At 39.9% G+C, this 13046-nt stretch overlaps 1 protein-coding gene and 1 pseudogene across 2 annotated transcripts; both read right to left on the bottom strand.

Moving 5' to 3' along the window:
• Positions 1-1271: 1271 nt before the first annotated feature.
• LOC114100075 (glycine N-acyltransferase-like) lies at positions 1272-11506 on the bottom strand. Of its 2 annotated transcripts, XM_027944689.2 has the most exons (5): positions 11400-11506; positions 9055-9162; positions 4138-4264; positions 2604-2775; positions 1272-2231 (listed from the first exon to the last, which is right to left on the bottom strand). In XM_027944689.2, exons 1-5 carry the CDS (start codon positions 11475-11477, stop codon positions 1829-1831), a joined length of 888 nt encoding a protein of 295 aa, XP_027800490.2. In that variant the 5' UTR covers positions 11478-11506; the 3' UTR covers positions 1272-1828. The 2 variants fall into 2 exon arrangements, with proteins under 2 accessions (XP_027800490.2, XP_071473145.1); XM_071617044.1 differs by lacking the exon at positions 9055-9162.
• LOC114099798 (RING finger protein 11 pseudogene) lies at positions 5899-8888 on the bottom strand (annotated as a pseudogene).
• Positions 11507-13046: the final 1540 nt, after the last annotated feature.

The raw sequence follows: 13046 nt of genomic DNA, 5'->3' as shown, positions 1-13046 counted from the left end.
AATATTTCTTGTCATCAAAATGGCAAATTTATAGAAGATGCTATAATTTCATAGTACACAGATTTACATTTTCACCAGAAAATACACTAAGTAGAGTGGGATATGAATTTTCATCTGTAGTTCCAGGGAATAAGACATATGCTACTATTTTTTGTAAACCAGTGGTTCTCAGAGCATGGTCCCTGGACTGACAGCATCATCACCACCAGGAAACTCATTAGAAATGTAAATTCTGGGGTTCTTTCCAAGAAGAATCTGGGGCTGAGGCCCTACAGTTTGCATTTTAACAAGCTTCCCGGAATTTTTTTTTTTTTTTCAGGGACGGGGTTGGTGGATGGGTCTCGCTATCTGCAGAGGATGGCCTTGAACTCTTGGGCTCCTGCCTCAACCTCCTGAGTACTGGGACTATGGGTGTGCACCAGCGCCTCCCCCCAGCTACAACGCCAGGTGGTTACGTTGCACTCTTAAGTTTGGGAACTACTCTCTAAAACAGCTTTTCTCAACCAGAGGCAATTTTGCCTCCAGGGACATTGTCATTATGTGGAGATAGATGTTCTCAGTGACCAAAAGGGAGATGGAGGATGCTATTGGCATCTCTTGGGTAGAGGTCAGGAATCCAGCTAGCATCCTACAATCAACAAATATTAGATAGTCCAAAATGTCTATTGCGCAAATGCAGAAAAACCCTGCTCTAAACTGGGTCTCCTCTTGACTGCCCAGAAAATTAAATCTTAGCCATTATTTTGGAGATGGGTAGATGGGGTAGGGCTTCATCATCTCCAATGTCAAAGACTAATTTTGGGTTTAGGTATACCTGAGGGAATAAGTTCTTAATCCAGGTGATCACCCTCATTCCATAACTCTCTTTGCTGCCTAGTGCGGGGTGGGTTGTTGTGGGGGGGAGTGCTATTTCTCTTGAGGGGTGAGAAAGGAGACTCTCAGCAAACCTGTCCCAACCAAGAAGAATATCTCTCCTGTTGTTGCCACCCACAGGAACTCTCCCACAAGACAATTACCTGAACATCATAGAGTTCCGCCATCCTGTAGTAATGGGCCAAGGTCAAGAGAGATAGCAGGGATCCCTCCACTCCTATCTCTTCTTAGTAAATGTCCACCTCCCTGGGTCTTGATCCGCCTTCCCATTTTCTACTTTCCCTCCCCATCATGAACCACTTTGCATAAACTTGTATAATCAAGGGTAAAAATCACTTTATTACTCGATAGTTTCAGTGGGTTTGGGAAGCCACATTGGATCATTTTTCCTGGGGTGGGAGCTGGGAGAAGACAAGTTAAAGGAGTTAGTCTTTTTTCTTAACAATTCTTCTTGCTATGTCATGTACATTGTGTTTAGCCTAACAGCCCATATAATTTGTGTGGCATATATTTAATGTACCTATAAAGCAGCAAACAGAGGAAAAGCTACTCTCTAAAGATCTAATGCAGAAAGCCCACTTGCTGATCACTGAAGGAAAAGCCATAAACAGAAAGAGAAATAAGCCATAGCGGCCAGAAAACATTATCAAGGATCTTCCGACCCACTCGTTACGAGTTCCAGAAAAAGTAATTTGGAACATTATGTAGCTGATGAAGGATGCAGTGTTAAATCACAGGGGTTCAATACAGCAGCAACATTTTCTGCTTCTATCTGGGGAACCTAAGGGAAGTCCATGAGTGATTTGAGCCCAGGGACAGGAAAGTCCTGTTGACCATTCACACTCCTTCTGCGGAGCCCGAACAGGAGCCCTGACTGCTGATTCAGTGTATTATTTCTTTCTTCCTGCCATTCACTCCAGACCCACCCAACACCAAGTTGTGTTCAGCGCCAGCTTCACATGGGCGAACAGAGCCACTGGTTCCAGGCACAAGACATGGGGATATGTTGCAGAGTGTAGCTCATTTTTTGCATAGCTGTGTTGGTCCTGACTGTGTGAGAATAAACAGGAAACCCACGTTTGGCCATTTCCTGGGCCTGCATATAGACAGCATAGGAGACGAGGCCCTGGGTACGGTACTCAGGCAGGGTACCTCCCATTCGCGTTTCTCCGGTGTAGTCCATTAATGTCCAGGACACTGGGTTCCCCTCAGGCCCCAGCAAACAGGAGCTCGGGAAGTTCTGGATACAGCGCTCAATGAATTTCTGGCTTCTCTCATTGCCACCAAAATGCCAGAATTTATTCACCAAGGCAGCGTGGGGAATACCCAGGGATGAGATTTTAAACTTCTCTTGGTTGCTATGGAGAGAAAGAAAAGCCCATGAGGATAAAGGTGTGTATTTGTTCTTACCTCAACAAGTTGGAGAGACAGAGAAGAGGACCCAGCGAATGCAAGTCCTAGAGTATGGAGAGCTTGTGGTGCCCGGGGACAGAGAGGAGGCCAGCGTGGCCGGAGGAAGCGAGCAAGAACAAGTTCAGCAGCAGACCCAGGACTCACTCACTCTAGGTGGGGAGGAAGGTAGTCTGAGTTACTCTTTTTTAAAAGACGATGCTTACCACTTCGTGGAACACTGATTGTTCCGAGGAAAGAGAGCAAGCAGGGCAAGAAGGCAGGACCCTGCTTAGAGGCAGAGGAATGAGCAGGGAGAGTTGGCATTTTATCAGACTCACATGGCCTTGGGCTTGCCATCACCGGGTGATAAAGTCTTTGTATCCAGCAGGGAAGGGATTAGTTTCTTGATGGTTTCAGCTGCGATGAAGAGAATGTTCTCTGAGCGTTCGATTTTCAAAGATTTCGTCGCTGCAAGATTTTGTACTGCCTTATTCAGGCTCGACTGGCAACCTAGATGGGTGTATGAGGAGAAGTAATGATGAGAATCCCTTCGAGAGAAGCTCTTCACGGGAGTAGGAAATGTCACATTTAGGGTCAGAAAACCATGGTCCTGGGCTTGGTGTTGCCACCATGTGAATGGTCATCTAGTTTCAGGATTTTTGAAAACTTCCTGTTTTATATAGATAAATATGGACTTATTTTTATTGCTAGTGGTGATATCAAGATGGGAACAAAGTTTTCTGGGCTATATAATCATGTAGTTTTGATAATCAAAGAGAAGAGTTATTTAAAAAAAAAACAATAGCCAACATCTACTGAGCCATGTTCCCAATGTGATGGATTATTTCAGTAATAACACCACTTGAGCTCATCTCCTGGTATCAGTTCCCTGGAAGTGTTCACTCCTGCACTGTGTCTGACATTTAATAAGTGACTTGCATCTACTAATGAAAAGAGCAAATTGAATGCAGAGAAGGCTTAAAGCACATGCCCTTGGGGCTTTCCCTCTCTTTTTATCTTGTTTATCTGGAGACCCATATTATAAAAGTAGCCTAGGCTGGCTTATAGGAGACACGTGCTTCTATCATGAGGTCACTAAAGCCCAAAACCAGCATGGCAGGCAGCCAGAATCACCATTCAGACACGCAAAAGAGGCCATGCTAAAGCCACCATACCTCCCATCAACTCAGGGTGTGTGATATACCTAGAAGAGACGAGCAGAGGAACTGCCTGGCAAAGCCCAGCTCAGATGGTTGATTCACTTACTTAGGAGCTTACTTATGCAGCAAAAATTAACTGACACATCTTGGTATTGTACTAAGCTCTTCTTATTCACAATCTCGTTTTTTGTTTGTTTATTTGTTTATTTTTTTTTAGTGCTCTGTGGTGTACATACCATTATTCCTCTCATTTTTATATGTGAAGAATATAATCTTATGGAGGAGAAGTCACTTTGCTAGAGTCACAGAAACTATTAGGCAGATACCATCCTAGACAGCCTGATTCCAGAGGGCATACTGGGAGATTCTCTACGGCACAATGAATTGCTGTTCTGACTTCAGGATTGGGAGGTGAAACTCTGCTCTGACACCCAGTAAGCCCAGTAAGCCTAAGGGTTATCTGTGAAAGATGCCATAAATTCTTGATAACAGGAATTACATTATGGTTGTCCAAATGAAACACATTCTTTCCCATATTTGAGGATTTTTTGCACCTTTACAGGGATAGGGTCAAAAAACTGATGGCAAGTGAGGATCTGTTCTTTGAAGGAGAGATGTATGAACCACTTGGGGACTTGATCAGGACACAGCGGTGAGTCAGCTGATCAGGACTTGATCAGGACACAGTGGTGAGTCCATTCCTCTCACTTACTCTGAATCTGCAAATGCTGCTTCCAATTGATCACTTCTGGAGAACCAAGGAATTCTTGACAGTTCTGGGGATCCTTGGAGTAGACTTGGTAAGTATTGGTGTATTGATCAAGGTCATCTGTCATATCCTATTGTCATTGGGAAAAGGAGAAAGAACACATTCCTTATAATTTGTGATGGCAATGCTAGTTCCATTGTCTGATATTTTTAAGTAACAAAACATTGCTCTTTTTATTGATGCAATTGAATTATTTCTGAGTCATTTACATCATGAGATCAAGATCAGAGATTCAAATATTCAATTGGTGATGAAAAATTCCAGAACAATATTATTCTCTACCCTTATGTTACATTGATATTTCAAATCAAATATACAACAATTTAGACAGTATTATTCTATACTCCAATCATTCTGATCAAAAAAGAAAAGGAAGCAATGAAGGAAAACTTCTGCTGCAAAAATACAATTCAAATACTTGCAGAACTCACAGACTAAGAACATGACAGTATTAAATTTAATAAAGATAATGGAATTAATATTTCCATCCATATGTAATAAAATCATACTGGAAATGCTTTCTTTGAAAAATTCCATAGTTAAAATTGTATTTTGAGAAAAACAAACAAGCCTCATATTTAGAAAGATCCCTTCAAAGTATTAAATAACAGATAAAATTATTTGGAAAAAGGAGACAGAGGAAAATATTATCACAACGAGGGTAGAGTTAGAAAACTTTTAAAAAATTAGCTGGAAATGCTACAAAAAATTCACTCATGAGTCAGCTATGACATTACTGACAAATTTTGTTGCTTAAGATTATACGTAGCCGGGCACAGTGGCGCACACCTATAATCCTAGAGGCCCCTGGAGGCTGAGACAGGAGAATTGCTTGTTCAAAGCCAGCCTCAGTAACTCAGTGAGACCCTAAGCAACTCAACAAGACCCTATCTCTAAATAAAATACAAAAAAGGGCTGAGGGGGCTGGGATGTGGCTCAAGCCATAGCGCGCTCGCCTGGCATGCGTGCGGCCCGGGTTCGATCCTCAGCACCACATACAAACAAAGATGTTGTGTCCGCCGAAAACTAAAAAATAAATATTAAAAAATTCTCTCTCTCTCTCTCTCAAAAAGAAAATAAAGAAGTTATTTTTTTTAAAAAAAGGGCTGAGGATGTGGTTCAGTGGTAAAGTGCAATTCCCCAGGACCTAAATAAATAAATAAATAAATAAAATCTAAGACGATGAATTCCATTTTCAATAGGAAAAAAAGAACTGTACAAATAAGCTTCAAACTATTCTTTTGTATGTGCCAGTCAATGTAGTTTTTAATAAAACTTGGACCTAAATACTAGTAACTTCAGAAAAGAATTTGGGTGGAGAGGAGAAGGTATTTCATTTAGGAAAAATAACCACTCTCTTTTTTCTAATATTCAACACACACAATTTAAACATACAGAGCTTCTGTAACACTTTAAAAAAAAAATCCTGTGTACTGAAGCAATAACAAGATCCAACTACAGTTACATTTTTAAATACTGGGTCAAGACTTTACATGAAAACACCACTGTACTTTCCCCTCCTAAGTTCCTAAAATATCACATACTTTCCTCAACATCTGTAGCCATCCAGGAATTTTTAGGAAATTTCATGCATGATCTTAAATCCTAATCCCTGATTCTTTGGGCTCAGTGACAAAAGATCAGAACCACCCAAAATGATGGCTCAGTGGAAGTCGGAGGAGAGACCCTGGCTCAGTCAGCCTCCTAGGTTGAAAGTAGCACTGTGTCAACTGGCTTCATGCAGGACAGGCACAGGGTGGATCTCACCAATCAGTCAACTACACAGTCCAGGTAATGTGCATGCACAGCAGAAGCCTAACTGGTCTCTATAAGCAAGGTCCGTTGTACAGATCACACACTCCAGGATCTTTTGATCTCTCTCTTCCAGGGTCATAAACTCCTTTAGGTAGGTGCTGTACAAGGCCTATTTTTTTAACTTTCCTAATTTGTTTCTCTTTTAGTCAGCTCAGTTGCTATCCGAGTCTGGCTAGGTATCGGATGATAAACTGCAACTGGAACTTGTTCCTGACGAGGTGGCAGTGGCTCCTGATCTGCCTCCGTCCCCTCACCAAGGCTATTGGGTAGGACTGAAACTCATGAAGCCGGGAGACAGCATCCGAGGCAGGGGATTGGAGGCACGTTCCCCATCTTCCTAAACTGGGGTGTGTGATCGCTTACCTGTGTGCTGTTCTGACAGTCTTCTCTGTATTTTCATATTCTTTTTGTTTTTATTTTATATTCTTTTAATACTTTTCATTGTTTTTTTAAATTATAGGTAAAATTATATGTACTTATGTACAACATGTTTCCAAGTACAATCACACATCACTTAGCGATAGGGATATGTTGTGGAAAATGCATTGTCAAGAGGGTTTGCTGTGCAAACCTTGTAGATTATGTTTACACAGATGAAAATGGCTAAAAAATTTTATGCGTCCACTGTCAGATACAAAGTCTGTCACTGACTAGAAAGTCATTATGCAAAGCATGACTGTGTATACACAAGTGGCGTGATTAAATCCAGCTAATTTACATATGCATTATCTCACATAGTTATCAATCCTGTGGTGAGAAACTTTAGGTCCAGTCAAGCGTATTGTTTTTGAGAATAAAAAACAATGATTAACTGTAGTCACCATGTTGTCCAACAGCTCTATTAAATTTATCCCTCCTATCCAACTGTAATTTTGTATCATTGGGGCCAACATTACCCTACCCCAACCCCCCAACAATCACCTCAACCCCTGGCAACAGCCATTCTGCTCTCTGCTCCCTATAAGATCAACTTTTTCAGATTCCATATAAAAGTGAGATCGTACGCTATTCGTCTGTTTGTACCTGGTTTAGTTTACTTAACTTATATTTATGTTCATCCACGTTGTTGTGAACGATAGGATTCTTTCATGGCTGAACAGTATTACGTGGTGCCTATAAACCACACTTTTCACCCATTCGTCTGTTCATGACACTGCCAGGTTAATCTCAGTGACCCTGGGTGTTGGACAGCCCCTCGCAACAGCAGGTTACAGCAGACCCTGGGTTTCTGGAGCTCTGCAGTGGCACATTAGCCCGGTGGCCCTAGTTTTGTGCTTCAGCACTGTGACTACTGTAGCAATCCTGGGCTCGTGATCACACCAGAAAACCTGCCCAGAACCTCTGAAAGGACTGACTATTGAAGGGCTTTTCAAAGTCTGTCCACAAAGACTGGAATAAGTCCCTCCTTTTTAAAAAAAACACAAAAATCAAGGATCAAGACCAATCAGGGAAACATGACATCAAAGACCAAATAAAGTGCCGGATATTGGACCTAAAGAAATGGAGAGTATGAACTACTTACGGATTCAAAATAGCTGTTTTAAGGAAACTCAGCAAAAAAACAACCAAACAAAAAAAATCCAGAGAAACAATTCAACAAGTGATCAGAACAAGAAATGTAATAGTAAAATTGATATAATTTAAAAAAAAAATGACACAGAAATCCTGGAGCTGAAATATTCAATGAATGAAATGAAAAAATTCAATAGAGAGCACCCATAGCAGAATTGACCAATCAGGAGAAAGAATTTGTTAACTCAAAGATAAGTTATTTGAAAACATATCATCAGAAAACGATCTGAAAATGAAATCAATAAAACAATTCAATTCACAATAGCATCAGAAATATTCAGGAACAAAGCATATCTAGAAAGCTGTAACATCGATAAAATAAATTGATGCAGACCCAAATAAATGGAAAGATATCTCACGTTTATGGAACAGGATTAATACTGTTAAAATGTCCATACCACCCATTGTGATTTACTGATCTGATGCAATTTCTACCAGAATAGTCACAATATGGAGATCAGCCTGGAAGTGGTGTGGAATGGAGATCAAATCCACTAACTCAGGCCTGAAGCCTAGTGTTGGGAGATGTCACCTGGTCCAGGATAAGTCTGAAGGCTCAGTCCTGTAGGTATTCCTGGAGTTTGGAATGTTGAGGTCTATGTGGTTATGATTTTTTTTTTTAATTTTTTGATGATGGGTCCCACATTGGGGTCCAAGGCAAAGTCCTGTCTTTACGTCCTCTCTTTCCCCTGAGCAGAGAGTAGCTCTCTACACTATACTCCATGAAGCTGGGGGCATGGAATGTTCTTCCCACACTCTTCAATGTGGTCTTTTGTTATTATTGTGCTACAGCCAGGTAGTGTGATTTCTCACCTGGTTTGCTTAGCTGTGGTAAAGGTACTTTTGTGCAAGGATAGTCATTCAAATGGGTGTTTCTAGAGGGGGATGGTTGCTGGAGACACTTGTTCCACCATCTTGCTTCACCTAATCCCCTATTTTTTGGAAATTTTAAAATAAGCATATGGATTTTTATCTTTGAATTATAGTAACTATTTAGTTTTGTTAATTTTAGGTCTTTCCCTTAGCTGCATATGGAAACTATAACATTGAAATTTAGTGCTTTAGAGTTAACCTGACACATTGTGCTCTATCATATTTTCATAGTCCCATCCTTTTGATTATCTCTGATGAGAACATGTTCTTTCCATTCTTGGCCTGACAAAAATATACTTACCTACAAAATAAAGTTTAGATGAAACCTCCAACCAAATGTGTCTCTATCATTACACTGAAGGCTCCTCCTGGAGCCTCCATAGTAGAAGTTGATCAACTTTTGCTTGAGCTATTTCTGTTTCATTGTATCTCATACTAAGTTGCAATCTTCCTGTTAATCAGTCTTTTCCTCCAGGATGTAACATTATTGAGAATGGGGACTTGTTTGACATCACCGTGATGGACTTCTGTATCTCTAGGTTTTACACACTGCCAGATACATGGTAGGCACACAGAAAATATGACCATCTGGCACCTTACCTGTTCCTGAGGGCGGATAACCACCGTATTGAAATCAGGCCATTTGTCTACTAAAGCCTTTAGGTTGAATGGGTTTCCATGGTTCATGTGAAATACAGTCCCATAAACCTGCAGGATTCCATGGAAGAGAGGTCAGATATCAGAAGGGAAAGGCAGAGTGTCCTGTTTGATCAGGACAAAGGTCACTACTATACATTGTGACATTATGGAAGTCAAATGAGAATCTAGGTCAAACAATCTCCATCTTCTACTTTTTTTAACTTCAATTAAATATTAATTTAATTTCTTTCTTTCCATTAAATATTAATCATAGGTCATGTAGCAAAAATATTTGCACAAATAAAATGAATGACTTTAGGAAAACCATCCTTTACTATAGGATTTAGTATCGTGTTTTTCCAAACTTTCTTCTATTTATACACAGAGGCATACAATTATAAAAATGAAATTACTGATACTTGTTGTTTGGCCCACTGAACATATTATAGACATATTTTTAACCTGTTTTCAATTTTTTGCTTTCACACCTAATTCTTCCTGGAACATGCTTGCCCAGGAATTTTTGCCTGGGTACCTGACATTTTCCTAGACTCTCCAAAAGGGTAATTTCTGCTTCAAAAGTCACGTACATGTTTAAAGTTCTTTAACAAATCTTCCCATTTTGCCCTCTGGAGGGTTAAATCAACTCCCACCAACCAACAGTACCAATACCTCGTGCTCAAGAGAATGGACTTTGGGTTCTCATAATCCCGTCTTGGATCCTCACCCCTGCCATGTTGTACAGGTTATAGGGAAAGAGGATGAAAGAGAGAGACCAGGATGAATGAGAGCAAAACCCAGTTGAGAAAATGTCTATCTATCTATATATGTATAGTACCTGGCATACAAATATTATTGATTTCCATTCAGGGAGAATGTATTTATTTAATATACAACCAAAGTGCAATGCTATTCCTTCATAAGAAGTAAGGAGCCAAGACAGCCCCCTCATCTCACCACTGCTCCAAAAAAAGACCACTGGGAAACGCCACGCATTTCCACAAAATGTTGAGTCCTACTACCGCAAGAAATAGAGAAATTTAAATTACAAAATTCTATCCTAAAGCATTAAATAAAATTTTTTATCCTGGAATATTTTTAAAAATAGTCACTCATGAAAATATCTCAGGCTGGTGTCCATAGACTGTCTAACTGATGGAGTCTCTACAAAAATAATCCTGCTGGTCAGGCAAAGGCAGTTGAATATTAGGTAATATTGACTCTTATTAGCAGAGGCTGCCAAAAAAAAGGGGACCTTTCGTTTTGAGGGGTTCTTTTTAACATTATTTTTAGATGAGTTGATTTGAAATAATTCTGGCGGTAATTAAAAAACAGGACCAGTTGTTTCATTAATTGATTTCTAATAAATGCATATATAATCTTCAAATAAAAATGCTAATATTTCTCTCTTTTCGTCAGAGGGGAATAACAAACCTGTTGGAAAATGAGGAAATTTGATGTCCATCTAAAAATGTATGTATTTTATAGGAGTGTCTTATAAAGCAATACAAATCTAGAATTAATTTTCCTCTAAGTAGACACACACACACACACACACACTTACACACACACACACACAAAGTTATACTTAGGCTCTGCTAGAGTAGCTCATTCCCCTTTCATTGCTAATGAAAAACACGGGCAAGAATCTAGATCTTGTAAGTTGCTCTTACATAGTTCTGGAAGTGAACATTTATAAGTATGTGTTTTTATTTAATTCAAGATTTCTGATCAATTTTTACTAGGCTAAGGGAGATACTGGGAGCCAGGCCCAAATGGCTGAATAATACACATTCAGTTCAGAGCAATTAAGAAATCCAAGTCAAAAGAGAAATCAGCCTGTTACTGATTTCCAAGAGACTCTGACGGTTAACCTCTCACCTGGCAAGTGTTCTCTTAAAGTGAACAAGTTAAACATTAACATGCAATCTCACCTAAACTTTTGAGGAAAACTCGGGGCAAATCTCAAATGTTGTTAAGGAATGTTCCTTGAAAAGGATCCAGGGGAGAAATTTTTCAGCTGGCTCAGAATGAAAGGCAGTGTTTGGGCTCAGGAATACCTGTGTTCATGCCATAGCTTTGTGACGCACTATTGGTGGCATATGGGGAAAATCATTGAGCCTCATTTTATTACCCATAACATGAACATAATAGCAAATGTCTTGTAAAGAGGTAATAAAACTTAAGGGAGAGGAAATACAAAGCAGTGCCTGGCTCCAAATGGGTGCAGCGTGAATGTGGGTCTCCTTTCCTCCCTTTCACATCACGCTTCTCTTCCTTCCTCCCCACAGCAGTACCACTGTCACCTTTATGGATTCAGGAAGGCTCTTCCTCAGGGATTTCTCCAGGGTCTGCAGCATCTGGGCACCTTGCAGCGGGAACATCGTGGAGGACACCTTAGCCTAGAGAGAGAACCAAGGAGCAACCAGGAATGAGAGGAGCTAGAGGAGATCCAGAAACGAGCGTAGCAAGGTCAGTGTTAATGGCCAAGACTTTCTCCATCATCTCCTCCCTGAAGTCCTCACCAACTCCAAAGGGGAGATAAGACTGGCAGGAAGCTGAGGATCCCTTTCTGAATTTTTCATTTACTTTTCTTACCCTTTGATTAATTCTACTCACCAGTTTCACTTTAAAGTAATAAGCACATTTAAAAAAATACATACCACATCTTTTAAATTTTAGTTTCTATTAGTGATTCTCTTGGCCCTTCTAGTAACAAGCTGTGTAACCTTGGGAAAGTTACTCAACCTCTCTATTCCTTGGTTTCTTCAAAAGTAGTGGGGATAATAGCACTATCTCACTCAGATAATTTTTGTGAGGATTAAATGAGTGAATACACATGAAGTATTTAGTAAAAGTTTTGGTAGAGTAGAAATTACTAGGTAAAAAAAACCCAGCATTTTTACAAATCTGACTTACTCCATTTAATTAGAGTAACCTGAACATCACATTCTAACTAAAAAAAAAAATGGAAAAAGTATGTGTCATTGTGTTCTATATTGGAACGGTGATATTTGGAGCTCAGGAAAGTAAGTGCTAAACTCCTCCAGCGGCTGGGACAGTTGAAGCTAGAGAATCACAAGTTCAAAAGCAGCCTCAGCAACTTAGTGAGGCCCCCAAACAACTTAGTGAGACCCTGCCTCAAAATAAAAAATAAAATGTGCTGGGGATGTGGCTCAGTGGTTAAGCATCCCTGTGTTCAATCCTTGGTGTGTATACACTCACACACACACACACACACACACACACCTGGCCAAGTGTGAGTTTCAAAAAACAGGGAGGGTCTTTTGCTTCTGGCCAAGATAGTATCATGGACCTGGCTATTTTCACACCTGAAACAACGACAACATCGTCTCAGAGCTATTTCTTGATGACTGACTCCAATAATTGTGTATCAGAACAAAATTTAACACAAACTCTATCAACTAATAAGTATCTGATGAAAAAAATATTGAACACGTGAAGAAACTGGTTTAGAGGAATGATCTGGGGGAAAAGAAAGCAGTAGGGGGGCAAAGAAGCAGAGTCAGCGATAACTTTCCTCCACAATCAGGAGAAATAAAACCTTCAGCGAAAACCTGTCTAGAGGAGATGCTTGGGACCCGGGGTCTCAAACTTTCCCCTATTGCAAAAGTCACCTGCCTCCATCCCCTTGTGATAGTCATTGCAAATGACTTTCTTACCTGAAAAAATTAAAATTAAAATAAACATTACCAGACCTAGAGCTCTTAGAACTAACAGATAAGGACATTAAGTACCTTTAATAACTTAGCTCCTTGTGTTTAAGAAGAGAAAGAAATGCATAAGAATGGTGAGAAGCTAAATGAGATCTTATGGAAATAAAAAAAACACTACATTTAAAATAAAAATTAGGCAGGATGTGATCAACAGTGGATTAGACCATAAAGAAGAAAAGATTGATAAGTTAAAGGCACAGCCATTGAAACTCTCCA

Source organism: Marmota flaviventris, chromosome 9, assembly GCF_047511675.1.
Source record: "Marmota flaviventris isolate mMarFla1 chromosome 9, mMarFla1.hap1, whole genome shotgun sequence".
NCBI classification, from domain to species: domain Eukaryota; kingdom Metazoa; phylum Chordata; class Mammalia; order Rodentia; family Sciuridae; genus Marmota; species Marmota flaviventris.
Note: the sequence above shows the minus strand (reverse complement) of the source record. Positions and strands in the feature narration are given on the sequence as shown.